Source organism: Aphis gossypii, chromosome 3 (genome assembly GCF_020184175.1).
Source record: "Aphis gossypii isolate Hap1 chromosome 3, ASM2018417v2, whole genome shotgun sequence".
NCBI classification, from domain to species: Eukaryota; Metazoa; Arthropoda; class Insecta; order Hemiptera; family Aphididae; genus Aphis; species Aphis gossypii.
Genome location: NC_065532.1, coordinates 5844326 through 5871239, shown reverse-complemented (window position 1 = coordinate 5871239; position 26914 = coordinate 5844326). Strand labels below are relative to the sequence as shown.

Here is a 26914-nt window from a genome sequence, read left to right as displayed (position 1 = left end):
ATTATTATGTATTAATTTATCATATTAACGCTGTCGCTAGTGAGTTGAATTCAGCCAATCTCCGTTGCACTGCACCAGTTCGCTGCAACGACGATGTTTATTATATACTGATTATATTATATATTTTAATATTATACATATATTATATCTTATATTTGTGCATGTGTGTGTGCATACGTCTAATTAGGCACCTATGATTGGTTACTCTTTGGAGTGAATATTTTTATTTTATCGCATATCACCGGCAAAGGAAACGTTGAGTTAACCTATCTGTATGTAAACACACACATATAAATATATACATATACATATAAGTTCAAGGAGTACGTGGCAGAGGTGGTTGGTGGGGTGACCGTGTAACATAATAACAGCCTTTGGGTTCGTTGGATCGGAAGTTGACGTGACCAAGTTTAGTGTTGTGTGGCCTATACGTGTGTGGATATTGTTTTATATCATTCCAGACGAACGACGCGTCTGTAGACATTACCGTCCCAGGCGTACTATCCCATGACGGCGGCAGAGCCGAGATATTATACACGTAATGACCGAACAAAACCACGGCCAACGTATATTTTATATCATAAGAGTATTAGCATATTATATTATAATATTGTAGATTGTAGTCGTAAGGTAATAATAACAACACAGCTGAATAGCCTGGATGAGAATAAATCATAAAGCTATTATATATAGCTGCTATAAGTTGGCACCTACGTTGAAAATGATCCAAAATCGGTTTATGGTATACAATTATTACACCTAATTATTGTTGCGATATAATTATGTAAATTTTAATAAAAAAAGATTTAGATACCAAGATACAATAACAATATTTTAATGTATAGTAAACAGTTTAGTAAGTAACTGTAGACATAATATACATATATCTATTACCTACTGTGTTATAATACATCGAATAATAATAAATATATGTACAGCCATTTTAACTCCTATTTGATAAAATATATATTAATTTACAAATAATAGTAAAAATGTAGTTGAATACAAACTATTTATATTATTTATGTAATGTATAATACGATATAGTATGTATTACATTCACAATTATAATATATAGAATTGTTAAATAAACCAAAACAAAATAATTACCTATTTGCTCATACAATATATTTTCAATAAATTTTTATTTATTTAATTTAAATTTTTAAATCACCGAATTCGAATACCTACAATAATATTATCATACTATTATTTTTTATGCTATCAATGATTTAATGTTGAACTAAAACTATATTTACCTACGCACATATAATGTCCTATAGGCAATAGTGCTCTTATATGTCTTCACTCTTCAATGATATAATTGGACTAAGAAATATAGAAATTATATTATCTGCAGACTTAAATTGTTAAATTCTGTGCTTATACAGGGTCTGCCACGGAAGACACATGATTTTCAATTGACTATTACTTCGGTACTGGTTGTTGGATTGGAGAGTGATTAGTGCTATTGTGGTAAGTTGTGATTGAAAAATCTGCAATCGCCATCGTGATGTGGGAAATAACATTGCTAAAACAACTACAAAAATGGGATGTATAATGGTAAGACATTTTATAAAATAGAACATTTTTATATATTTTTTCTTTTTAAGTAAATTCTTTTTTACTAAATCAAACATATTAGATATAAATTTATTCAAAAAATTTAAATAATAAACTATATTATTTGTTTTTGTTATATTTTATTAAAATATATAATTTTCAATGATATATAAATTTGATAATTTTAATATACATATAATAAATATTGTATTTATTATTTTTATACTGTCATTGAAAAAATTAGTTTTTGAACTGTCAAAAACCTTTAATATATATGTCTCACTTTCGTCGTTTAGGGTCTATTTGGCACGTGCTTGGTCAGATGCACAAACACTGCGCCTTAGGAACACCCGTAGAGCCAATTCATTAATGCGGATGGATATTTGAAAAGAAAAAATAACAAGTCCCCCGTTGATATTGACATTGACGAGTATATTTCGCTACTAAAAACACAGGATCACACTTGAATGTAGAACAGATTTAGCTGTTTAGGTATCACGGGAGCTCTTAGGAATATAGGTCAATTACAACGAGATACTGTCCATACGCGATATACACAAGTGATACTATACAGTCCATATTTCCATATTATACATGTAACTCAACAAAATAATTTACTATACGTATGTCGTGTGATGTATATATTATAATATACAACAGTATATTAAACAGTTATAAACTCAAAAACAACAATTTGTTACCATATTGTCGAATCGTATGTTATATATATACATATATTATTGATTCAGATAAGAATTCAAAAAAAAAAACAAGATTATGTAAACTGTTTAATAACCTATTATTTTTTAGGTTTAAAAATTCTATATGTTCTGATATGATTATATCACAGAAATGACTTATTAAAACGATAAAACGATCGAACCGTACATGTTATAACTTTACTTTACCTATATATAATATCTACACACGTCATAATATTATAATATATACATCATCAATGTTTGAAATTCGATTCAACGTGGAATTTTTGACTTTTTCGGTACACATGTGAATTAATTGGAACGTATAATAAAATGAAATAATTATACCTTATGGGAACATACGCATATTGAGCAAATATCATTAGGTATCGTGGGATTTTGAAAATGCGTAACCGCAGAATCTCGCTTTTCTCTGCAATACCGCGTACAGTAATAGATCTTATCCAACACGAATAGGAATGGAATGGATCTGAACGTGTGACTACGATGTAACTCTACTCGAGTTACTGGGTTGACAGGACATAGCGCACGATGGACTACGAGAGTGATAGGTAGAGTGAGATAGATGAAGGAGGGAGATATTTAATACAAAACAGTTTTAACCCTACGCGTGTATATTTGTGTTCGACTGGTCTCAAATTTCTAGATGGATAAAAAGTGTAGGAATTTTTTTTTTTTAACCGGACAGTCGGTGGAAGTAATAATTATGCTACGTCCAGGAAGTTGAATAGTGTTGATGACCGGAAACAAGGTGAACGGTGCACATCCCTATAGCAACCCTGGTCGGGATCTAATATCAGTTATATGTATCCAAACCCCAAACCGACATCCTCTATACGACACCGGGTATAAGAATAACACCCTTTCGATTGGTTTTTTTATACATATATTTCATATATTTTGTTCATAAAATATGCATATTAGATAGTAAAAATCGAGTTCTATTTAAAAAATGGTTGTATAAAAAATGTTAATAAACAATAATTAATACAGTTTCGGTAGACGATATATCATGAGTCATGACTATATTTGAAAACGAACAGGAGCAGCTTCGATACATAATATATATTACAACATAATTACAACATAATACATATGTTTAGGGGGGGTGGTATTATATATTTTTATAACTTACATTGAATATCAAAAAATTAATAAAAATATTTCATCATATAAGTATACTAATAACAGGATAATCAATATTATTCAAACGACGCATCACGTTACTATAACCCTTATAATATTATGTTGTAGTTTCTAGTTGAATAATTACAATATATAATTTGCCAATTTACCATTTAATACGTTATTTTGATTTTCAATATTTTACTTGTATTATATTCTCTTTGAAAAATTCTAGGAGAAACGGACTGAATAAACCTCCAAGAAACAATTATCCTGAAAGTAAACTATACCAGTAATTAATATTAAAATTAAATAAATTATACAATGAAGTATAAATTAACATTTAACTTTAAATATAGGTACTGTAATAATAACAAAAGTTTTTAATTAATAAAAACAAAATTTTCGTTTACATTTGTGTACTACATGTAGGTATAAATATATAATGTATAATTATTATATTATTATAAAGTTTATAAAGTTCAACAAGTTTTAAATTTATAATTGGTTTATTTAATTTAAGTATCTGTCTTTCATAATAATAAATAATTATCTACACTTAAATTTATTTAAAATAATTAATAAATATAATTTAACCTAGATTTGGTTTTATAGAAGTTTGGAAATAATAAATTATAGTTATTTGGCCATACCATTTCCCATAATAAGATACCGTTCATTTTATTTTTTTGTTATTATATATTTAATACAAACAATATAATAAGCAAATTAGATTTGTTAATCATAATAGCAAAGCTTATGATGTTATATTCATGTAAGAAATAGGTAACTTTATATATATAATATAATATATATATGTATTTGTTATTTATTTGGATATAATGGAAATAATATTATTTACAAAAATAAAATTCAATTGGTGTAGTACCTATTATAGTATTATAGAATATTAAAACGAAACTGAAAAGTTTTATTTCGTGTCTTAATTTGTTCGGTATCTTATAATACGAGTATGTACGTAAATATAAGTCTAGTATTTGTAAGAAAATCTATATTCTAACCTATATCAGTAATGTAATTTGTTTTATTCATTGTTTTCATCTAAATTATATTTCAGTTGTTATTCTATAAAATATTTTATTATATAATTATTTTAAAAAACAATTGAGTTCAAAGGCGTGCACAACACGCTATTATATTAGCGCGGTATAGGTACCTATATAACTATAAATACATAGGTATTGTAAATGTCGTAAATCGAGCTATATTATATAAATTTATATAATATGTCAACGGACTGTTTCTGTATAAAAACGAGTATTTTATAAGTACCTATTTATGAAATATGTACCTAAACATATGTATTATTTGCGTAAAAATATCTTATACATAGGTATTATTAAAGGTGTATACGTTGCGGTGGAACATCTGCAGCCATCATCAAACGTAGCTGACGTTGAAATATCGCATTACAGGTACGATCGAAGGAGTTGGAAAGCATATATTAAAAAATTACCTATCGAATCGAATTGAACGGTATATTATTATTATTATTATTAAAGTATAATACAAATTATAACATTATGTATGAATGCGTGTATACTATGTATAGTTGTTGCGGTTTGTACGAAACAGTCGCACGAGCGCGCGTACACGAGTGTGTGTGCGAGTGTAACTGTATAAGTGTGAGTGGGTGTGTAAACGTGTACGTATGTGCTCGTGTGTGTGCCGAGCAATTGATTATGAATGCGTTTGGTTCGGAAAAGAGCGCCAATCGCAGTGCTGGGAAGTGGACACCAGTTGTGGGTGACGTAAGTCGGCGACATCCGAGGACAAGTTGCGGCGTCCCTTCTGCGGTCAACCCCCATCACATGGCATTAATCGCCATCGTGTCGAGGGTCGTCATCGCCACCGCCGCCGCCGCCGCCGCCAGTGAAGTCGAAACCAGTGTCTCACGAGCACACAAACATCACTGGTTCGGCCGCTGCACCGCGTTCGCTGCGACCGTCGTGCATTATAATATTAATATAGTAGTATCTTATAAAAACTGTCGACGATTTAATCAAGTGTTTTCGAGTATCGTCGTTAGTCGTCAGGTTTTTTTTCTTTCTCTCGTCACAGTATAAATCATATTGCAGTAGCGCTATTCACACCACGTGCGATACACATTCGATATAACTATAACTATTATTTGATTAATATAATATAACGTTCGTTTTAACTGAATTCGTGACGATATAATATCACGGATACGACGGACAATATTACATGGTAAACATCCCCGATGGTGCTGTCGTGCTTAGTCGCCAGCAGCTTCATCAACAGCGATGAGCACGGGTGTCTGCCTGTGTCCGCCGAATGGATAACGTCGTTTTGGATGCGGTCACGGAATTCGGTTTTTTGGGTATAACAAAGCGATGATGACTTGACGCCAAAAAACGTCTACAGAAGACGTCGATCTGTTGCAGTCCGCACAATTGGACCCGGCCGCCGTTCCCACAGGTATATTATAGTTTATGGTATTTGTTATCATATTACATTTACCTGTCTAATAATCATCACATTATTATAATATATTATGTTTTTGTCCGGTGTGTCAATTATAATTTTTATTATAATGTCGATTGTCGAGCAAAGGAATTTCAGTTCTCTTAAATTTCCTTTTTAGACGTTTTTTTTTAACTACTGAATACAAATTAACAAGCTACGGTACATTATTGATAAAATGAGAAAAATAAATTATACAATATGTAAATTAGATGGTATATGTTTATACTTAGATACTTCACATAATAAGTAAACTATACATTTATAACATTTTGAACTGGGTTTGATAAATTTGTCTTCGATTATCTCTCTTCATGACTAGCACTTTTCGGATGTATAAAAAAAAAAATCTCAAACAATTTTGCGTAGCACATTATTTTTTACTAGAAATAGAATACGCTGCAGAAAGCAATGTATCCTAGTAATATTTAATTCATTACAATGAAAAACTGTGATTGCCATATTAGTTTTTGGATAAACTTGGCTTTTTCAATAAATTTGTCCTACTTTAAAACAAGAAAAAACAGTAGTTTTTGTTTTAACCTAAATACGTTATCACTTATTGGTAACTTAATATACCTATTTTCCTGTACGTCATTTATTATACTAAACGATTAAAAGGTATAATTCCTTTGCCGTGTGTGAACTTTGAAAATCAAATTAATAATTTAAAAATACATAGTCCTTAGTAAAATAATACGTTGTTACCTAAATTATAATTACTTAGAACTTAGAAGTCATAAAATAATAATTTTTTTTTAAAAAAACATAAGTATATATTATGTATTGCTTTTGACGTTCAGTTGTGTATTTGTATTTTCAATTCCATAATTAGATAATATTTTATTAATATTTATTAATATCGCATTTTAAATAACTAGTTTAGGTATTGAATTAAATAACGTAAAAAAATTTAAATTAAGAGTAATTAGATCATGTCAATGATTGGTTAGCATGCGATTAGGAACTAGTAGTCAAGAGTAACACGTTTTTATTTATTTTTATATAATTTCTCATGCAATATCTTCCTCTACAGTTTATATCAAATAATTAATAATGTAAAAAAAATATTGTATAAAAAAAGATCACTTTCAATAAATTTTTCAATAAGAATATTAATAATAGATCAATTTAGTAACAAATCATTTTATTATAGTTTTTAATATTTTTAAGTGTGGAAATGAATAATGATTATTAAATATCAAGAATAATTAATTAATCAAATAAAATTTTTCAAAACTTACTTCTCCAATATTTACTACAAATAATTTTTATATTTAATGCAAATATGTTTTATACAATATTCGTTTATAATAAATATTTATTTTGTATAATTTTTGTTATTCACGTAGTAATATGTACAAAACTTCCCGAACTAGTGAACTGTTTATAGGTACACGTAGGTACCTATATACAATAAACATATATTATAATATAATCCTGTATACTTGACTTATTTCTACATTTAACCATAATATTATTTATAAAAAAATTGTTTGAAATAAATTGAAGTCCAAAGAATATTTTGTTGTTAAAGTGTTATCTAATTCTTAAATTATTCCTTAGTTTAATAATAATAATAATTCAATACAAGATTGAAATATTTTAAATGCTACCTATGTAACTAAATATGTCTAATTATTGAATTTTCTAACAATAAATTAATAATTTTCATACGAAATATCGATGATAGAAATATAATATATTCATGTTTTATTTTTGTACATTTTATAGCATCTTTATAATAATTACAAATGTTAGATAAAAATATTAACCATTTTTACCACCATTATTATAATATACTTATATACCTTTAGGTAGGTAACATTTATATGCCTATAGTTTATTAGCGACGGGAGGTTGATATAATTTCATCTATGCGAGATATAGAATATAGATCACAAAATATAAATTTTGACCAATTTATCAATTGAGGTTAACTATACTATAGATGATAACTTAGATAATAATGAACATTTGAATTAAGTAATTTGGTAACAAATTTAAGCTATCTGGATTGTAAAATAACAATAATAATATATTATTAATTATTATATTATATTATACAATAATTGAATTAAGACAATTATTTATTCTTATTTCTTTGTGTGTGGCTATATCGATAAAAAAATAATAAAAATGTTCTTAAATCTCTTCGTCAAACAATGCCTATACATAATACCAATGATTATAATCAATAAATAGTAAAATGTGTTTCGAGTTTTATAATATTTCGAGTAAAGAAAATTATAATTTATAATATTTCGTAAAAAAACTGTATATTGCATAATATGTGTTAAATGTAAATTAAATATAACCAGAATAATAATATATGAATTATCTGACTATTTATTAAAATCTATCCATTTTTCGTTTTATTTTTGCTTCAGTAGAAAAATGTTGAATTGTTTATCTTCAAAATTGGTCAAAAATTTTTTTTTGTATGTTAAGCTTCACTTGGTCGCATTATAATATTATATCAATAAAAATAGCTTTATTAGTCAATATGACAAAATATAATATTATAATACATAACATTCATCCCATAATAACTATTATATAATCTGTATATTGGCCATTGCATAATTTTTATTTTTATTTTTGTAAAAATAAATGCATGTGTGATCAACAGGAGACCTATATGAGTTTAAAAATGAGGTAATAAACTCTCTTGAGTCTTCATAGAATCGATTGATAGATTTAACTTTTATTAAAAACGATAAGAGATTTTAAATCTATAAAGGAAAAAAAATGGAGAGAAAGAAACATTAATTTTAATATATTTAGATAATATACTACTATCTGGTTATAAAATGAGTTGTTATATTCATTTTTATAGTGCTGGTAATATTTTTTATTAGGACTTTAATTTTTGATTTTATACAGTTTATTTTATTTTCAAATTAAATGTTAGTCTTTAGTTACTTAACAGTATAAGAAATAAAAATTATTATTGATTAATTATATGTATGTTATATAATAAATAATAATATATATGTTCATATATAATTATAATAATGTACATAATAATCACAATCCGTATGTATTGTTTATTGATTTTAATTTACTATACAATCGCTGTTACATTTGATATCTATTTTCTGTTAATTAGAAATGTAAAATTCTTGTGTTCAATTATTCCAAAAGTTTATCTTAACCCATAATGGTATGAGTCCAAGATTTTTAATCATTATTCAATATTTAAGAGAATTACATGACTCGGGGTGCTGTATATGTAATTTGTCATTGGCCAGATCCGTGAGACGTACCTATATATGTAAATTAATATACATAATATAATATATACTACATCTATATATTTATGTTTATAATAATATATATGAAGAAGCGCATATAAATATATAATGTCATAATTCTACTATCATTATTTTAATAATGCTAATAATACTACAATCCCTTGATAGCGTTTATTTATTTATTTATATTTTTAGATTCTGAGCGGAGCGAGGAATGTATTGGTTTTATAATGATGTTTATTTCTTTTTTATTCTGTAAACTTTTTTTCTCCCCCTAAACTTGCTCAAAAGTACAAGTGTAGCATGTTTTCTGAAAGGTAATGTTCTTGAGCTGGTACTTTAGAACGGTCATTTTTCGATTTTCGGAATTATACTCGAAATAAAAGCGGTTAAAGGAGAAAAAATGTACAACTTCACGATTATGTGGTATAAAATAATTACGGCTTTGTTTTTCATCATAGAAACGAATAAAATTAAAAAAAAAAGATCCCCTCGTCCGCTCAAAATCGTTTTGACAACCATTGCATTCAAATCGAATACGTACAATAAAATTATACTATCCTGACCGTTGACCGAAAGGACGATGGACAAACATCCACCACTGAAATGCGCTGCCCTACTTTTTTTTATTTATATATTGATTGGAATGAAAGATGAAAGTAAGCTGCACCGTATAGGCATACACATTATTTATATAATATAATAAAAATAAGTGATCGAGATTAGAGAATTAAGCACCGGATTGCGGCAGCCACTCTGTTAGCGCTCGGGCTTTCCGATCGTATGGCTAACCGACTGCAGACACCCTCCCTCACAAACCGAACTCAGCCGCGTGACGTCTTCGCTGGGCTGCAATGCAACGAGGGAGAGAGATTGAGAGAGTGGCGAGTGACTGTTTAATAATAATTATAATACGCGAACGACGAACAATATAATTGTCCCCGGTACACGTCTTCAGTGCCCCGCGTGCCTGTCAATATATCGCCGCCAATGAGCGGAAGCCGTACGCGACACGAAGCGATCCGCGCGCGCGTGCCAACGGCTACCGCGACATAATAATAATATATTATATACGCGCGCGCACACAATCCCTATTCGGGTGCATGTACATTATACATATATATATATTTTGATCGCCATGACAACGGTCAGGCAAACCGCCCGGTCGGCCAACTACAGCAGGCCTAGCCAGGGACTATCGCACGCCCGCCCCCTGTTACAACCCTCGCGACAACGTGTAAAGCGCGTTCGAACACACCCTCTTTTGCCCACTATATTTTGAAGTGTATTGCGAATTATGGTAGGAATTCAAAGAAAATAATAACACCATTAAAATATTACGCTACATGTAAAAAAAAAAAAAAATAATATTTTTATACAAAAACATTTCTGTGGATATAAAGTTATGAACCTTTTGTTGCTGTTGTTGCCCACCGCTGTCCGACACTCGTACGGATTCTTTGTCTTTAAATATATATATAATAGGTATACATTTTTACGGAAAAAATACTTATAAAGAATGTAATGTTATAAATGTTATGGTTTACAAAAAACTCAAGTTTGTGAGGGCTTAATTTAATTTGGCGTTTGCTTCATCACAATTTCTGATCGATAACATACAATGTATACTCCTAGTATAATAGTGGTACTATTGTACCAATATGAAATTTACTAAATTATATATTTATTTTTTTGGATAATGATTGACATTTAATAATATAACTACGCGCGTAATTATACGTTTTAAATATGTATTTTATTTAACAAAAGGTGTACACTGAACTCTTGTGTGAGGGGATGAAATTAAACCTATATTTCGGTGGCGTAGAGAATGTTGTAGCGCACAAATTAAAACACGTATAGTACCCCGACTCAATCACTTAAATACTCATTCCTTCAGTGAACGAAGTATATATATCTAAAAAAAAAAATAGACATTTTAAAATATATATATATCTTAAAAAAAAGTCTAAGCGAATGAAAAATAGTTAAATAAAAAAAAAATTAAAATTTGATTACCATAATCAATTCACTCTAATATTAATATTATTGATGTAATTAATTTATAAACAGTGGCAATGTGAAAACTAATAAGTAATAATAATACAAACAATGCGTTTTGTTATTGCCATCTGCAGGATATTTCTTTTTGTCTACCCCCAATGTAGGAAACTTTATATAAGTATATACCATACGTTTTTTCTTAAACTTTTATACTCTAATTAATCTAAAACATACGATAAATTTTCTGCTTTCCTTTTTTCTACAACTTTGTGTTCATGAATTACATTTTTTAAAACATGTTATCAAAATCCATCTTATTTTGACAACGTACGATATTGGAGTTGCCTATGGTACTGTGCTAAAATTTATCTGTCCGTGTGTTTTGTTTATGCCAACATACAATTATTGTTGGTTTTTATGCATCTAAGTGAATCACGGTAGCATTGTAATCCCTTGCCACTTGTTGAATTACCAAGAAGTCATGTCCGAATACTCGATTATAAGTTCCTTTAGGATTACTGTTCAGATTTTCAGTTTGTACTTTAATTCGACATTTCCCATATTACGTATGTGCGCTCATCTACTATCCAACAGTCTTAATTTATCTTTTTACCAATTTGCCATATTTTTTGTCATTCCATTGTCGTAAGTAAATTTTACAAATAGTAAACCATAAACCAAGTATGGAAACGATTGTTATGTCTGTAAATTCTATGTTAATTGAACTTACCTAGGAAAGTCTCATTTATTAATGCTCTCTGTTATCATTACCCTTACTTTGATAATTTCAGAATTTGATTAGTAGAAATCGAGTTTCTCTCGTTAAGTCGTAAATATAAGTTTACATGTGTGGTAAATAGTTATAACTGCTATAAAATTTCAAACAAACTACCTATCCGTATCTAACTTTATAAAGTTCGTTAGTACCTCGTAATAATTTATTGTTGTTATATGAATTGTTCACGAACAGTAATTGTAGAACGTAAGCGTACGTAACGGTTATCTATAAGATCATGATTTGAGGTTTCCCTCGAGATCTGCACAATTAGGGGTTTTCAGTTATTTACACAGTAGTTTACGGCACTCATTTCTGTAGGGGGCAACTCTGACGAATATCTATGATAATTGTTAATTAGTATGTCCTCCCGCTGTCACAATCTAGCTTACTTTGTTATTATACATAATTGTTATTGGCTTATTAATATTTATTGATCAAAAACTTAATTATAAATTTGGTTACTATATGTAAGAAAATAAAGTGTATAGAAAAGCGCAGATAGTATTTTATTGTACGTAAATAATATCGTATGTTATAAATACATTTTAATTAAGTGTCAACCTTCAGATTGTAAAATCGTTACAAGAATAGCGTACCTATTTGTTGCATAAGGCTAGTAATGTAAAAGCGAATACGGTATAATAATGCTATATTTTATGTTCAATAATAGAATGTAGTTTACCACGTGCTGTTTTTCAGGGGAGGAGACGGTATGGCCGGGGGTTGAGTGGGCGTCAGTGAGGAGTTCGATGGATTGGTGCGCAGGTGGCGAAGATCTGCTGGGCGACCCTACGCTGCTGGTGGCTGCGGGGATGCTGCACGGGCCAACGCAGTTCTGCACAGACACTTGCTGTACGCCCGGACTGGAGCAGCCCAACGAGCAAACAGTTCAGTTCCAGCAGCCGGCAATCGTTACAGTCGGTGGTTCATACAGGTAATTGATTTTTTTTTTTTTTAATTATAAATGAACGAAAACATTTTTTTTTCCTATATTCACAAATCCGACGTGGTAACAGCATCTCATTCTTTTTAGATTGTGAAATCGAGTCTCTTTTGCGTGTTTAATGTTATATTAATATTTGAATAAAACATATACCACTATGATTTATAACAATATGTCAATATCAGTGGCAAATTCAGTAGCCTAATGGGTCTCATTTATCACATTCCCTATCTTTTGTGAGGTTTTCTAATAAAATATTACGTTTATAAAAATTGAATTTTTACATAGTATAATATAATATTAATACCTGTTTAACGATATTTAGATTTTGTAATTCAATAAATCATTTTAAATATCTTAAAATAAATTAATAAATAGAAAAAAATATTAAGCAATTGAATACTTCACATTAACTGTAAGAAAAAAATATTTGTATTCAGTGTATATCAGGCCCGGCTCAAGGGGCAGGCGACATAGGCCCACGCCTAGGGCGGCATTTAATATTTTTGTGTTATAGATAAAAAAAAAATGTTTGATGTAGTATGTAAGGGGTGGCAAAACTCAAGTTTGCCAAGGCGTGTTTAAACACTTGAGCCGGTCCTGGTGTACATAAAAAATACGTTTACTATAGGTATTACTGTACTAGTACTATCAATACATAATGGCCACACCCTTTTTTCTCTGAATCCAAGATTGTACCGATATTATTGATATTAATACACAATATTTACAGTATACTGTAGCTACTTTTAACATTTTATTGTACATCACTATATATTTATTAGTTGGTATAGTAGGTGGTAGACTTGTAACACGGATTCCAAAAGTGGTAGTTTGCTCAAATTTTAACGCATGCGAAATTTCTTTTTTGTAACTCAATCCCTCAAAAATACAATTAATGAAAAAATTCTTTGTACTTTACTCAATAATCGCATCAATACATAAATTTATTTTCCATCATTATTGATTTTGGTTAAACCAAAACAAAGGAATAATATATATATACATATAAATGAATCATGAATCTAATGCCGCTTGTGAAGTTTAAGACTTAAGTATACTTACATTAGTTTAAGACACTTAGTGTTTTAAATTAAAAAATACATACCTACCTGATATTAAAATATTTTAGTGACATTTATAAGCCCCATCACCTGAGAAAAAAAGGTTTTAAAGAAGCATACTTTTTTTAAAAATTGATTGCGAATTGTTGGCATATGACCCGGAAAAGGTTCGCTACCCTTGATATGACATATTATATATTAAGTTAAGTACTATCGTCAGATACATACTATGGTTAGTGTTAAATATTAATCGTTTACATGTTATTATGTTATATAATAACATTATTAACAAATAGTAAGAGTAACCTATTTTAATTTTGTTTTTTAATATGGTAAGTAGTATAGGTACACTAATTAACTTAACGTCTTAACATTACAGTTAACACGCTTATGTTTATACCATAAAGATTAAATTTTATAACTACGAGTTTGCATTTTGCATACATTTACTGTAGACAATGATGCGGTGCGATGTGATGTCAGTCATTTTTTTCAGTGACTTTTCTGTTTATGATTTTGAAAAAATAAAACTAAGATTTTATGAATTGTAAAAAATATTTAAATATCATTCAAATATTCTTAATATCAAATTTAATACTACATAAATGTATTCTAGAATTTTAACAGGATTTCAAAACAATCAACCAATAACCAACTACTCGTTTAGTAAAAATCGTTCATAAAAGTATATAATATAGGTACTCTCGGATTTTAAAAAAGGCTGGCGAAGTTACTCGTTACCCTCTAAATAGGAGTCGAATATACCAACTTCAAAATTGAATAGATTTTTACTTATTGTTATGGACAAATTAAATTCGAATTTAATGAAGAATAAAAAAGTTATAAAATTTTACGAAAACCATTCTGCGGTAAATGTTTTCCAGCTTCTTTTATTTCTTTTAGGATATAGGTATATATTGTATACAATATACAGTTTATTTATGTAAATTATTCATTTATTGTTCTGTTAATTGTTACTTATTAGTAATACAGCATGTTGAGCTAATTTTTACCAAAATCGTTATATATATTATACAATAGGTATTTGTTATAATATAATATTATTTTTGTCAACCTATAAATTATAAGGACATTATGGTCATCACATAGCATAGAACGGTGTGAATAGGAATATAGAATCGTGGTATAAATAGATAAAAATTAATCTAAATATTTTCGAAACGTATACATTTCTGCTGAATCCAACCAACGAATGTTCGACGAATCAAAGTATGTTTTAAATCAATTTCATTGTAATATATTCATATTCTGTACGTCTTCGCCAAAATAAGATTTATTTTTGAAATCGATTTTAATTATTATTAAATAGGTATTCATTATTTTACCTATATTTATATATAGATACGCATTACGCATAAAATCGTTCAATCAATATTTTATTTTATTGTTAACAATGATAGCATGCATTTTTAGATATACGGTATAATACCAATTATACTAAAATACGAAGTTAGGTGTAAATACAGTATATCATTATAATACACAGTTAGTTATAAAGTCTTAAGGTTTTTCTACTGCATTTGGTTGTTGGTTTGCGACAACTACCTATCTGTATACTCCAATACCTATTAGTGGAGTCAGAGAATAACCATTGACCATCACTACTGTGTGAAACTGTAACATTTAAAATAATATAGTAAGGAAAATAAAATTTATGTTAGTAACGCCAGGTAAATTATTTATTAGAAGCTGGCGGAAGAGTTATCGACGAATCACGGATAATTGAGGTTCAACTTTATTATTGATATATTTTTTCTAACATTTAAAAACATTGATTTCTATTCAGATATTGAAATGAGTTATGTATCAATTATCTACCTACGCCCTACATATTATAAAACGCAAAATTAAATATCTCAGTGCTTTCAGTAGTATATAGATACTTCCTTAATAGGTATCTACATCATTTTTATTGTTAATTTTAAATTTAAAAATATATTACAATATTTGAATATTTAAAAATATATAGGTATACATTTTTTTGTTTTAGTAATTATTATACATTTTATGTATAGTTTTTCCGAGATATCATAATGTTTATAGCCTGCAGGTATTTTTATTCTTAAATGCAGTTATAATTCAGTATATTATCAATGAAATTCGTGTGTGATTGAAAATAAACGATTATTTAAACGATTTGGATTGGAGCTTACAAATAGTTATTTAGAGAATGAGATATACAAAAATGCTGATAATTAAAGAGGTATAGCAATCAATATATAACATAAGTGATTAAACAATAATCGATACCGAATAGTTAGATCACATTTTCTTTTAGTAATATTACAAATGAATAATTTTTTTTTTCAAATGTATAATAATACATTATATATTATATTTTTAAGTAACCTAAAAATTAATTGTAATTATCTTACATGTATCAAAGAAAATATTGTAATAGTAATTCGAAAATTATTTCTCATAATACTAATATAATTTATATTTTCATAATGTATGGCGTAGTCACTAGTCAGTTATAAAAATAAAAATTGACGTAGAAACAGACCAATTAATAAAAAATGAAAAATCGTTATATCATCGTATAAAACAATAACAATTTGAATGGAAACTAAGCAGGTATCATTTAAACAAGAAAGGTAAATATATAAATATATTATATATAATATTAAAGGATGTGTTACCTATAATATTATTGACTATATAATGTCTTTAGGTAGATAATATACACATAGTAGTAACATCAAACAAATAAGTTATGATACGTTTATAAATTTAAAATTACCAAAAAACTTACTTGTGAAAAATCACAAAATATTAACTAGGTTGTTTTTTATCAATGAGAACGTTTTGTTTTTTATTTTCAACTTATTTTATAGTAATTCAATAAATGCATAATCACTTAACTAGTAATAATTATTAAATAATATCAAATACCTATTTTGTAATTCATAAATGTGTGGCTGATGTCATGTAGACAATTGGTGTAAAGTACAAAAGTCTTACACATAAATAACATAATAATAATTCCTTTATTTATCTGTAATACATTTTTTTAGCGTTTCATCATGTTACTGGAATAAATCCTCTTTTTTCTAATTAATGAGAAGTATCTACTTTTTTTGTTCAGGATAAGTAGTAACAATACAATTGTCTCCTTTTGCCTTCTGTATTATGTGTTGTTTTGTAAAATAGGATTTTATATACATATTATTTTATAAGAAGTCTATTACAACCCCTAACTTGCAGAAGGGTAAGATCTCTACTATCAATTAATGTGCTAGATCGTACTACATACATTTCCTACAATTGTTCTCAAATGTTCATGTTAAATACGTATAGGGTTTCTAAATTTTTTTGGGAAATATAGTTGAGTCGAAATTTTTTTTGTTTTGGGCGGAAATGGGCATCACACGAGCCATTAAAACCAAAAATAAATTGACGAAAGTCCCTCCGATGATCGTAATATTAAATTGACATTTAAACATTTAAACATTTATTTTATTTCTAATAGTACGTATTTTTCTTTCCATCAAAATTAGAATTAGCCATTAGGTATCTATTAAAATAATAATGACTGAAGACAGAAATGTATATATTAAAGTCAGCTCGGAAAACTTCACAAAAAAATACATAAAAAATAATTAAATAATTAAAACAATGGTCGAACCTCGCCTTGGCGGTAATATTTATACTGATTTATAAACATTAATACTATAATATTATACTTAATATATTGTTCCATAATGAGCCATAATCGTGATCTTAGATTTAGAAGAGATAACATACATGAAAATTCATTCGTACTGCGATGAAACGTTTATCCAACCAATGAACATTATATTCTTACCTTGAAACCTTAAATCTTAATCCTAAAAAGTAGGCGACGAGCGTTTTTCCGAATCCTATATATAATTTAATTGAAATATCGATGGCCGTTTTTTTAATACAAAAATATCCTGGCTATAAGTTTTGTAATAATGCGATAATTATCCAAGCCAAAATTAAGATTTTTGAAGACTAAGTGTCAAATTTTTTAGAGAATCCTATACAAAATTTAAACAAATTATTTATTTGTATTTTTTTTTTATAAAATATTAAATATGAGTAATTTGACTCATATGAGAATTAAATTAAAAAATGTTGTACTACCATATTATATAACTGGTCGATACTGTCATCGTCAATGCAGATTATCGTACACCGTTGTCATATAAAAAAAATAGATGCGTCTAAAACTGAACACTTTATGAGTTATAAGTTATGATTTCAACTCCAAAATGTCTATGTACTTTTTATCGGTTCAATGTAGAGCAAAATACCACACATTATTCATCTATTACAACCCAAAGTGAAAATATTACTTATATCATATAAGTTATATGTTTACAAATAAGATGAAATTGTTATTGAAATACCTATTAATATATATTATTTAAAATTCAAATATCTATATATATAAATAATCATAAAATATTCGCTTTTTGAATACAAAGATTTTAACGAAAGTTAGGTTTTGTCATTTATGTCTAAATAGTCCATGTTTTTTGGGTTGTAGACAAAGAAAATAGTTTATTTTTACATCGCAAGAAATGCTAAAGAGCCCATTGAATTACCATTTTACGCAATAAATAAAATAACATATCTCATTTAGTTATACATATTATATATTATATATATATAAGTATATGTGTGTATTTTATTATACGCTATTTGATTATAAAATTTACAGCAAACCGTGCGGAGACATGGCCGACGTATTAATGTCTCTCAAACATACAGTGCCAACTCCACAATCCTCAGTAGACGAACAACATCAACAGCATGACCAAGCGTATGGACTGTCCGCCAATCATAACGTAAGTATACTAGTATAATTTATTATTATATCAAATTCAGCGACACTTCTTCCGCCCATGCCTTAAAAATTTGAACACATGTGAAAATACGGTTTTCGACTTTTAAGTATATATAATATATATATGTCACAGACAATGTAATATATTACCACACTGCCCGGTTTATGTGTAAAAAGTGTACCACAATAATATTTAACATTCAGATTTGAAATATTGACAAACCTTTTTGAAATAATTAGAGCAGATTACATTACATAATCAGCAATGATTTGGGGAAATTTATTATAATATTTTGTGCAGTAACACTTAATCAAATTGTTCCGTACTTCTCCAAAAGTTTGTGTTGTGTTTAAATTAAATTTAAATGAGTAAGCAAAATTTAAAAATTATGTTTAAAAAAAATAAAGCAATAAGTACACTTAACTAAAATTTTGTGCTATAAATATTTATACCTATATGTATTAAATAAAGCAAAAAAACAAACTGTAGTTTACATTGCTATTATATAGATTGATTAATTTTATAAAATCCAAGAAAATATACTTATATATTATATAAGCTATAATTTTGTTCATATTGTCTATAAAAATCGGTCTGTCGGAAAATTTCAATAAATGCATTGGAAGTGGACCATGCAATAAAACGTACCGAGAACGTTTAAAAATCATCTTGTTTATACTTGTAATAGGGTTTTTAAAATTGAAAATCTCCCATAGGTTACATCATCAACTTACATCATACAACAAATACATTAAAAATGTATCAATTTAATATTATGTTTGTACAGGACGATTCACAACCGCTAGTCGACTATGGTGGTTCATCGTATGGTGATCAAACGTGCTGGACTACGCTCGGAGGCAGCCACCAGCAGCAACAGGTTCAACAACACCAATTCCCCAGCATGAGCGTGAACGTCAGCATGAACATGACCATGCACGGGTACGCACCAATACATGGGGACGCTCAATTCGGATGTCAACCGGTAAATTTTTAATTATAATATATGATTATTATATTTTACCACACGCGGGAAGGTTTAGTGATAATCTTATATAAAATTGTGTAATATACATATACTGTATATTTAAACTACAGTATGATCAAAAATATCATGTATTATCACCCTTAGTATCTCTGTGAAAAATTAATAAATTGAAATGTGGTTAACACAATAAAATAATGTATTAAAATTCAGTGATAGTTGATCGAGTTAAGCAAATTAAGTTTTTGAAGAATAATACATTAATGTTGGCAAAACATGAAGTGCATGCTTAATTTAATTTAGATATGAACGTGGATATTTTTTATACGGCTATCTGTAACATCCAATAGATAGGTATTTAGATTATAGATTATTTAGATATTATTTCAACAAAGATTAAAATTAAAAATAATATATTAAATCTTTACTGTTAATATTATGGTTTTAATAAATAAATACGAAAATAATCTATAACATTTTTTATAATTGTACGAAATAACCTTAATTGTTTTCAACATTTTAGCCATTCTTAATATTTTCTTATGTCTCAGACATAATATTTTGAATATTTTGTTTAATTTTATGACTAAACTTGACCAAGTATAGAACATGAATGGTTGGTAATAGATAAGTTAGTATAGGTACACAAGGGTTTTCAAATAACCTCATAAAAATAATTGATTGGTGTCAAGTCTTAATAAATATTGATTTGCATGGAGATATTAAGGGTGATGTAGGACTTTTAAGACATACTGAATATGATTTGAAGTATCATAAATCCACATTTCATATCACCATTATAACATGCAAGGTTTTAGAAAAATAATAAGTAAATTTCATTTATCCCCTGAAATACGACTTTATCAATTGAATGATGACTTATTATTTGTTAATATTTGATTTTATGATTTTATCGAAAAAAAATTATAAATTTGACACTCGTTGTGTACAACGACTAGTCTTTATAGATAAAGACTTATAACTAGTTCAAAATGATCAAATTTTTCTTTACTTGCTTAAAAACTAGATAAGATTTACGTTTAAACCTCGGCTTTAGAAGATACTTGATCATATGTGTTATCATTGTGTTACAAATGTATAACATAGTAAAAACCGTTTCACATGGGCACGAACTACTAGTACTAGTGCTGTAATCCATGTTAAACAACCCAATTTTCCCAATTTCCAAGGAAAACACTGGTTGTGTAACATAATCTTTTTTAATCTTTTGATATGACCAATACGAAAAATGTTCTAATGGTTCAAATATCTATTATTTGTATGTTTGTCCAACTCGAATTACCTTTTTTCATAGTTCTGGTATCAAAAAATTAAATACTATAATGCACAGCAAATGTTTTCCTTTTATAGTGTGAAAATTGAGTAGTTTAACTTAGGTTAAGGCCTGAGTGGTCCTTACCCGGGTGAAATAATTTTTACTATGTCTAATAGTACACATATACATTGTCTATAGCTTTCACCCACATGTGTTGCTTCTGTCTTTCAAACAGGCTCCAACGCACGATTGCGCAAGTTTTTTTTTTTAACCTGACTAATTACACCATGATTACGCCCCAATCCTTTTTTATCTGTTAAAATCACAACACCATTGCGTATCAAATGTTTTGTGTATATAGTATATACGATATATCGTATATATACTATAGTATAGTATAGTACCATAAAATAATTAGTCAATTAAATTAAAAATAAATAATTAATTAACAATTTTCCTTATATATTATAATTGATATAATTATATTAAAATCAATAGGTACCCAATATTATTTGTTTTTCGATATTATATTATACATTATATCAAATTAAACAAGTAACTTTTTTCTGCATTGGTATTTATTTTTATTTTTATAATTTTACCTGATAGGTTTTACCTGATCATCTACTCGGTGTAAAGTAATAAATCATAGTAGATAGGTAGATAATATTTTCTTAATAAGCGATATCACCATATCGGCGTTGGATATTGGCATTTTTCTTTCATTCGAAATTTGTACCGTGTATATAAAATAAACGTTTATAGTATATTCTAGTGAAAAATATATAGTGTAAATTATTGAAATGGATGTAACAATTCAAAAGAAATTCGAACCGAAAAAGGTAAGCCATGCATTTTAGTCGATGTACATAAATTCAATGTACTGAAAAATGTGGTAGTATCCGATACCGTTGTACCAATAAAAAATATTCTGCAACTCTGCTTATAAATAAAGATGTTACAATAGTTACTAGTATGCTTAACGATCATAACCATAATGTAATTGCTGAAAATATCGTTGGTAGCCAAATTATCAATTCCCGTAAAAAAGGAAATGAGAAAATGATTTATTAACAAGGCTACATAAAATAATTCGAGCTAAACTTCTAAACGCAGAAAATGATGTTGAACTTGTGCATTATGATGTGACTATGTGAGGTTATGGAGAAAAAGTATATACGATTTCCGTAGTAAGAGTATGCCTAAAATTCCAAAAAGTGTTGAAGAATCAAAAGTTCAAATATTTGATAGACATGAAAATATAATAAGTAACACTGATAAGTTGTTTTGTCATATGGAAACAATTTCAAATCCGGTAATGTTTACTTGTGCTACTAATCTTAAAATAGTAAGTCAAAGTTCTCACATATTCACCGATAGAACGTTTTCACATGCCTGAACAACTTCATTCTATTCATATATTGCAAAATGGTTTTTATATATCTATAATAGTGTATAGTTTTTTTACTTTAAAATTAACTCTAACATTATGTAGATATGTGGCTTACAATTAGTTGTAAAATTGCATTTAAAATTGACCAGTATAAATTAACAACTATCATTAGCTCAATCAACTTTTCATTTCGATTTTGAAGAAGTATACATAACGCTGTTAAAAAAAATGTCCCGTACTGCAGAATGCTGGCATGTAGGTTTCATTATTTAAATCAAGATTGGTTTAGATATATCCAAAAAAATAGTCAGCTACTATATATGAGTATAAATCGAATTGGGTGTTTGGCTAAAAAAATGTTTTGCTTTAAGATTTTTACCAGCCAATTTAGTAGAGAATGTTTTTTTATATTTAATTGAAAATGCTCCTTCGTCTAATTTTTAGATTTTCCGATTATTTACTTAAAAACTATATAGAAACCGATGCACAATAAATTAAAAAATTAAAAAATATCAATGAATGACTATTTGCAAGTAATGAGACCACGTTTTTGTGTAAGCCACCAAATGTGGGTGAGGCTAGTAGTACGTAGTACGTACTTTTAAGAGAGTGGTAGTACAAAGTTTGATTTCGCATACTTTCACATACTTCAAAAAATTCCATTATTATTCATATTTTGGTATTTTTCAAAAATAATTATTCATATAGCTTTAAAAAAAGCAACATTTTTCATAAACTATAGAATAATTTTTTCCTAAGTGAAACTCATAAAGTTACAAGTAAAACACTAATTAAAACAATAAATCGTTGTGATTCGCAGGTCGGGTGGACACTGCCTGCGTCACCGTCGCCAGTGCACCATCACCATCACCACCATCACGGTCCCGTGCACCACCACCAAGGCTTGTTGAGTCCGCTGGTGTCTATGGGTACCGGCGGTTACCAGTCGGGTGCCACGTATTCGTTCACCGCCGACTTCCGGCCACAGGACCCGATATCGTCGCAACTACCACCGCCGCCGTTTGCGTGCAACATACAACCGGCTGCACCGGCGCAGTCGTCGTCATCATCTGCGGCGATGATCGATGACGATTGCAAGGACTTGAAACCGTGTGCCGAAATCCTGATGTCGGTAAGCGGCTGCGGCATGGGCGGCGCGGAGTGTTCTCCGGTCGGATCGGCGACCATCGGTGAGGACGGCTGTCGGCCCAACATGTGCCGGATATGCGGCAAGACGTACGCCCGTCCCAGCACGCTCAAGACTCACCTGCGCACGCATTCGGGTGAAAAACCGTATCGGTGCGACGACTGCAACAAGTCGTTCAGCCAGGCGGCCAACCTGACGGCACACGTGCGCACCCACTCCGGCGAAAAGCCTTTTCGGTGCCAGATATGCGATCGGCGGTTCTCGCAGTCGTCGTCCGTCACGACCCACATGCGCACCCACTCGGGCGAGCGTCCGTACCGGTGCCGGTTGTGCAAGAAAGCGTTCAGCGACTCGTCCACGCTCACCAAACACCTGCGGATACATTCGGGCGAAAAGCCGTACCAGTGCAAGTTGTGTTTACTCCGGTTCTCCCAGTCCGGAAACTTGAACAGGCACATGCGCGTCCACAGTGGCATGAACGGCGCCGACATCTTGTTGCCCGTATAACGGCGGCGAACCAGCCAGTACCGCCACCGCCACAAACGTCATCATCATCATCATCATCATCATCATAACCATCACCACCACCGACGCGACTGTTGTCCGCAAAGTTCGACCCTTTCCTCTACCGCCACAGAACGACGCCAGAAAAACCAAAAAGAAAACCACCAACTTCGCCGCACGACCGTCAAATCATACAGCTGACGTTAGACAATACGCAGTGCAACGAGTATCCCACTCGGTGGTGTCGGTATATGATTCGTCTTTCGTCCACAGTCAGTCATCAGTAGACGAGTCCATACACAAGAGGTTTATTCTGTACATAAATATATGGGAACCGCTACTGCGGTTATATAAACATAAAATAGAATATCATCACGCACACATGTCATTGTCGTGTACATCATTAATTTGCGCAGAGTCAACGCGTTTTCATCAATCGCCTATATACAGCACGACATTAATATCATCATTTTTTTGTTCGGTCCGAATCGTTAGTGTGTAAGTATTTTGCATTGTTTTCGAAAATCGATAACAGTCGTGCACGACGAATACGGTTTATACACATACGCATTTAAGTCCACAGTATATAGTCACTAAACCGACGACGAGCGAATAACGTAATAGGTACGATGTTGTTTTCGACTGTCCGTTGAAAACAATATATATATATATATATACATAACACCAATAATAATCCCGTTGTGTTTTTTGTTACTCACGAAGTTGTATCGTCATTATATAGTTCAATTTATTATATTATAGAGGTTTTCGCGTTTTTCCCCGATAACCGATCTACGCGCATTGCAATTTTTTTTTTTTTTTATATAAATGTATAATATATTTACGCATGGTCTTCGTTCTTCCTAGAGTCTAGACGATAACAGATTTTTAGCACAGTATTAATATAATATTAAACAGACGACATGAATCACCCCGCACCCACATCGACGCGTGCACCACTGAAATGAATATGATAATGATTAATGACGACTTTAAGAAAGTCGTGTTTACACTTCACTGCAGAGCAAACGCATATAAATATATAATGTAGGTGTAGGTAAGGTAGCGTGAATTAAATCGTCTCATTTGTTTATTTATAATTTACATATATTTTAAGCAGCACGTCCTCGACAATAATTATTGTGTCGTTCGTAATTTTGTGAAATCAATTTCCCAGAGTATAATTTAATCCGCTTCTATACATTGTCGTACTTATCAAAATATATTCAATTTCAAGTTCAGTTTCAGTATACTTTAACAATATACCCTAACTCAAAATTCAGAATCAGGTCAGTTTTTGTTAATATATTGTTTTCAGTTACTCCTAAAATAATTATTTAAATATCTAGGAATACTTACATAACATAATATAATTTATTTTTGAGTTTATAACCTATGATACTGAAGTATGTCCAATTATCCTTTCTTGAGCAATTCAAAATAATAAACTATTGGCGATTTGTGAAAATGAAATTCCGCAACAAATAATCAATATTATCTCAATAAATATATTTTTCTTTTAATTCCATAATGTGATAAATATTAAGACTTTGTTAATTATTAATATAAATATCACTTAGTGTTAAAATTGTTTTCTTTAATAGGAAACTACATTACATAATATAAATATTGTACATTGTTATTCTCAATCCCCTCGTTCATATTATAGTATTTTATTTGGATTAGTGAAGTCTTTTGTCGTCGTATATGCCTATGTAATATTCACGACGACGCAAAAATTTAAATGTTCATAATTAAGCATTAACCAAATTTTAGTTATCTATTAATTTATAAGTTATAAATTTTAACAGTTCTTTTTTCTTATCAGTTATATATAGTGTGTAAAATTGATTTTACACATTTGTGTGTTATTTATGTCATTATAATTAATTATTTTTAAATATTCAAGTATATTCTCAATCTAGTCAATGTATTTATTATGTATAACAAATAACTTATAGAATTATACAGACATTTGTAAATACGGCTGAAAAAATATAAAACAATATAAATGCGAGTTTAAACGCATAATACATAATATATACAATACAAAAATTATATAGTGTATTTATTTCTTTTCCGCTATTATTCTACATTAAACGACGCATTGTCTATTTCTGATAGCCGATGCCCGATGATTGTGGTATATGAATTCAATGAGAGGTAAATCATTGCATTGGAAAAATTATTCTGAACGGAAACGTGTCAGCCTATATTTCTAAAGATATTTTATAATAAGAATTTATAATTAATATTAGTAATAAACAATGTTGTATACAATTTTTGTATTAAACATTGCACATAGACATAATATATAATTAAATAGTCGATATAATATTTAATTGACATTACAACGTACACTAAGGGAACGACGCAGTGAAAAATATCTTGATATTGGTAAATTACATTATACATAGAGAATGATCATTTAAGCTAATCTTAACTTAGTTACTTACAAAACAATTTGCAGATTTTGACAATTTTGTCAATATTTGAAGTTTAAAAAAAAAATTGTGCCTATATTCTGCCTGTATTTTTATAATTTTGGAATCATTATAAGACAAACTTATGAGCAACTTTAAATTAAATGTTTACACTTTTAAAATGTATGCATGCAAATCAAGTTTTTAACATTTATAGCTAACAACAAATACATGAAAAAATTCAATTAATTCCATTTTTTTTTTCTAGAAATTGTTGAATACTTACAAATTGCTCTCAACAAATTGACCAACTTACAGCGATTTACAGTTTGGTATTGAAAAAGGAGTAAAACCGAGAAATTTAACTTTTATTTTTAATTGAGA

The 26914-nt window shown here is 29.1% G+C and overlaps 1 protein-coding gene across 2 annotated transcripts; it reads left to right on the top strand.

The window, feature by feature from the left end:
* Nucleotides 1–1407: 1407 nt before the first annotated feature.
* LOC114123767 (protein glass-like) lies at nucleotides 1408–26165 on the top strand. 2 transcript variants are annotated; one of them, XM_027986847.2, is made up of 7 exons: nucleotides 1408–1563; nucleotides 4777–4907; nucleotides 4984–5873; nucleotides 12657–12891; nucleotides 18676–18802; nucleotides 19590–19787; nucleotides 23277–26165. In XM_027986847.2, exons 4-7 carry the CDS (start codon nucleotides 12707–12709, stop codon nucleotides 24108–24110), a joined length of 1344 nt encoding a protein of 447 aa, XP_027842648.1. In that variant the 5' UTR covers nucleotides 1408–1563; nucleotides 4777–4907; nucleotides 4984–5873; nucleotides 12657–12706; the 3' UTR covers nucleotides 24111–26165. The 2 variants fall into 2 exon arrangements, with proteins under 2 accessions (XP_027842648.1, XP_050060377.1); XM_050204420.1 differs by lacking the exons at nucleotides 1408–1563; nucleotides 4777–4907; nucleotides 4984–5873 and adding an exon at nucleotides 12500–12593.
* Nucleotides 26166–26914: the final 749 nt, after the last annotated feature.

Bases quoted from the DNA above. Each gene is read 5' to 3' on its own strand.
- LOC114123767 (XM_027986847.2), top strand. From the start codon at position 12,707: ATGGATTGGTGCGCAGGTGGCGAAGATCTGCTGGGCGACCCTACGCTG. The intron at 12,892-18,675 runs GTAATTGATTTT...TAAAATTTACAG, and splicing joins ACAGTCGGTGGTTCATACAG to CAAACCGTGCGGAGACATGG. The intron at 19,788-23,276 runs GTAAATTTTTAA...TGTGATTCGCAG, and splicing joins CTCAATTCGGATGTCAACCG to GTCGGGTGGACACTGCCTGC.